Source organism: Bison bison, unplaced genomic scaffold (assembly GCF_000754665.1).
Source record: "Bison bison bison isolate TAMUID 2011002044 unplaced genomic scaffold, Bison_UMD1.0 scf7180017864533, whole genome shotgun sequence".
In the NCBI taxonomy this organism is placed as follows: Eukaryota; Metazoa; Chordata; class Mammalia; order Artiodactyla; family Bovidae; genus Bison; species Bison bison.
This window is the reverse complement of record NW_011495082.1, coordinates 7750220-7752919: the sequence shown is the minus strand read 5'-3', so window position 1 is coordinate 7752919 and position 2700 is coordinate 7750220. Positions and strand designations below refer to the sequence as shown.

The following is a 2700-nucleotide window of genomic DNA, read 5'->3' as shown; positions in this document are numbered from 1 at the left end:
ATGAAGGCCACGACGCGGTCGGCGGACATGGGCGAGGCGTGCAGGCCGGCGGCGGCCAGCAGCGGCGCCACGTGCAGCGGCATGGAGCACTGGGCTGCGTTGAGCACGAACAGCTCGCTCCAGGTCAGGCGGAGCAGGGACACCTGGTCGGTGATCTGCAGATCCGGGAAGAAGGGGATGTTGCGGGCCCACTCGACGGCGCTGAAGAGCAGGCGCGCGGCCAGCTCGCAGATGTTCTCGATGCCCATGATGTTGTTGGGCTGCATGCACTGGCTGCCGTAACGCGACGTGGGGTAGGGCTCCGCGCGCAGCAGCAGCGAGATGTAGCCGGACAGGTAGCAGTGGCCGTTGAGGGGGTCCCCGTTGGTGAGTGCGTACTGGCCTGGATTGGGTTGAGTGGGAGGCATTCTTCCTCGCTGAACCGCTGACAAAAAGAAAGAGAGAAAAGAGGCAATGTGCATCCAGGGGGCTTGCGAACAGTCCGGGCCGCCCCGCAGCGCACCGACACAATGCGGAGGCTGGTCTCCGCGGCCACCAGCGCCGAGCATCTTCCTTGGCGCTGGCCTTCACTCCCGGCCCACACCCGGAGGAAGACGGCGTAGGGGTGAAGCCCTCCAGCTCCGTGGCTCGATCCGCCCGGCCATCTCGCGCGCTCTTGTCCACCCCAGACCCAGGCAGAACTAGGCCTGAGTTAAGGGCTTCCCCGCTCCAGCCCAGAGTGACCGAGAAAGTGCACCCCAACCCCTCGACCACCACCAGGTCACACGCAGATTAATGACATCCCACTCACCCCTCCAGAAGGAACCCAATCAGGATAAAACAAAAACAAAAACCAGGCGAAACCAGAGAAAAGGTTGTGGTTCTAGGCACATGCCTAGCTGCCTCTTCATTTGCAAGCAAGCAGGTTTTGTTCAAAACATTTCCATATTCTCTAAAAATGCTATGGAATTATCCTTAAAACAGACAGAAGTTACATACCCTACTCACCACTTACAACTTTTGAATAGCAAACTAGTATCCTGCACCCCTCCCCTATCCCCTCCTCCCCACCACCCCACACAAAGTTCTCACTGTTAAAAGCAACAGAAAATTGAAAAAAAAAAAAAAATCAAGAAAGAAGTTGAACTTACAGTAGCCAAACATTATTGAAAAAAGTGGAAAATATAATTAATGTCTGTCCTGTGAGGTGCCACAGCAACCTGCAGCCAGCTTTTGCCCAGTGAATGCACGAGCTTGCAACTGCAAAAACACTGGATTCATTAACCATCTGAATGCAGAACGTAAGCATGCTTTGAGTTCTTAAAGCTGACCAAAGTTGTTTTTTTTTTTTTATGTATATGTTTTACTTCAACAGTGCCAGCGTTTTAAATTGCCATGTAAACAAAGACAACTTTAGGAAAAGTTAGGGCTACTGAACTCTCCCCCCCCCCAACAAATTAATATAGATATGTCCATGTAGACGTAGCTTTCTTAATTCAGGTTGTACACTATTTTCTTAAGTTTGCACTGATTCTCATTTTAATGCAAGCCTCAATGCAATTTAAACTCTTAAAACATAACTGGCTAGAATACTTTTTTCTAATTATAGTTTTGAACTTGGCAGTTATTTTTCAATTAAATGAGAGTACAATTCAAAGTTTTTTTTTTTTTTTTCCTTCAGATGCCTATAAAATCTCCCTGGAGCTAGAAATGAAGTCGTCATATTTGCCTGCTCCTTGAGATCTGAAGAAATTCAATTTCTTTTCTTGTGGCATATAAAATATAATTTTAAAGTCAATTACAAGAAGAAGTAATCTGCATTCTGCAAAATTGACTGGTTTGCTAATTTGACTATAAGACATCTTTAATGATTGTCAGGAGATAAACTTTAACTGTAAATGGCTAGATATATTTATAAGAAAAGTGCTGCATTTCTTGCCACATGAACATGAAGCATATCTAAATACAACATCAAAAGTTGTGTTAAAAGAAACCAAAGCCATACAACACAGGGATTAAATGATGTCGAAGCTCATGCCAGCTGCAGTCTATGCATTATAGCCAAATCAGAAGGATCGGTAAATGCCGTTGTTAATTGTAATTTGTATGCAGTATTTAAACAGAGGGTGGAGTTTGATGAAGAAATAAAACGAGTATCATGCTTTAAAAAAAAAATGACACGACTATGAAAGCACGGTTCAGTCACAAACTTTCCTTTGAAAGTAGAGGGGTGAAAACAAGGCCACAGCTCTGGAGGAGGCGGCCCCAGCTCGGTGGAGAGGAGAGGGAACCAGTGAACAGGCCAGAAGCCCCCCCTCGCCCCCCTTCCCTCCTAATTAGACCTACAAGTGCAATAAATCTCACTCCTCTTTTTCCAAGCTAAGCTTCCAAAAGGATGATGCAGTCAGGGATCTATGGTTCAGAATCCTCCAGTCTCCTCCAGCCCTCCCCCATCTTAAATAAAGGGCAATGAAGACATGGAGAGGAAAGGGGAATGAAAAAGAACAAAAACACAAAAACCACAGAAACCGAGTTTTCTGGAGGTAATAAGCAGCCCTCCCCCCAAGTTCATGCCAGCACAGCTCCAAACATCCTCACGCACACGCGGGAAAGAGACACACACCGAGCACATCCAAGACAGAGGGAGGGGATTTTCCAGCACAGCTCACGATCCTAGGGGCACCGTCCCGAGCAGGCAGCGGGTGGGGTGGAGAAGCCGGG

The 2700-nt window shown here is 47.6% G+C and overlaps 1 protein-coding gene across 1 annotated transcript in view; it reads right to left on the bottom strand.

Annotated features, from left to right (window-relative positions):
- Positions 1-2700, bottom strand: part of NR2F1 (nuclear receptor subfamily 2, group F, member 1) — a gene marked incomplete at its 5' end in the record, with an annotated part of 10511 nt that overhangs the window by 7178 nt on the left and 633 nt on the right. Inside the window, one exon of the mRNA XM_010831996.1 lies at positions 1-424. Within this exon, the coding sequence (XP_010830298.1) occupies positions 1-424 (424 nt within the window). The remainder of the gene's footprint in view (positions 425-2700) is intronic.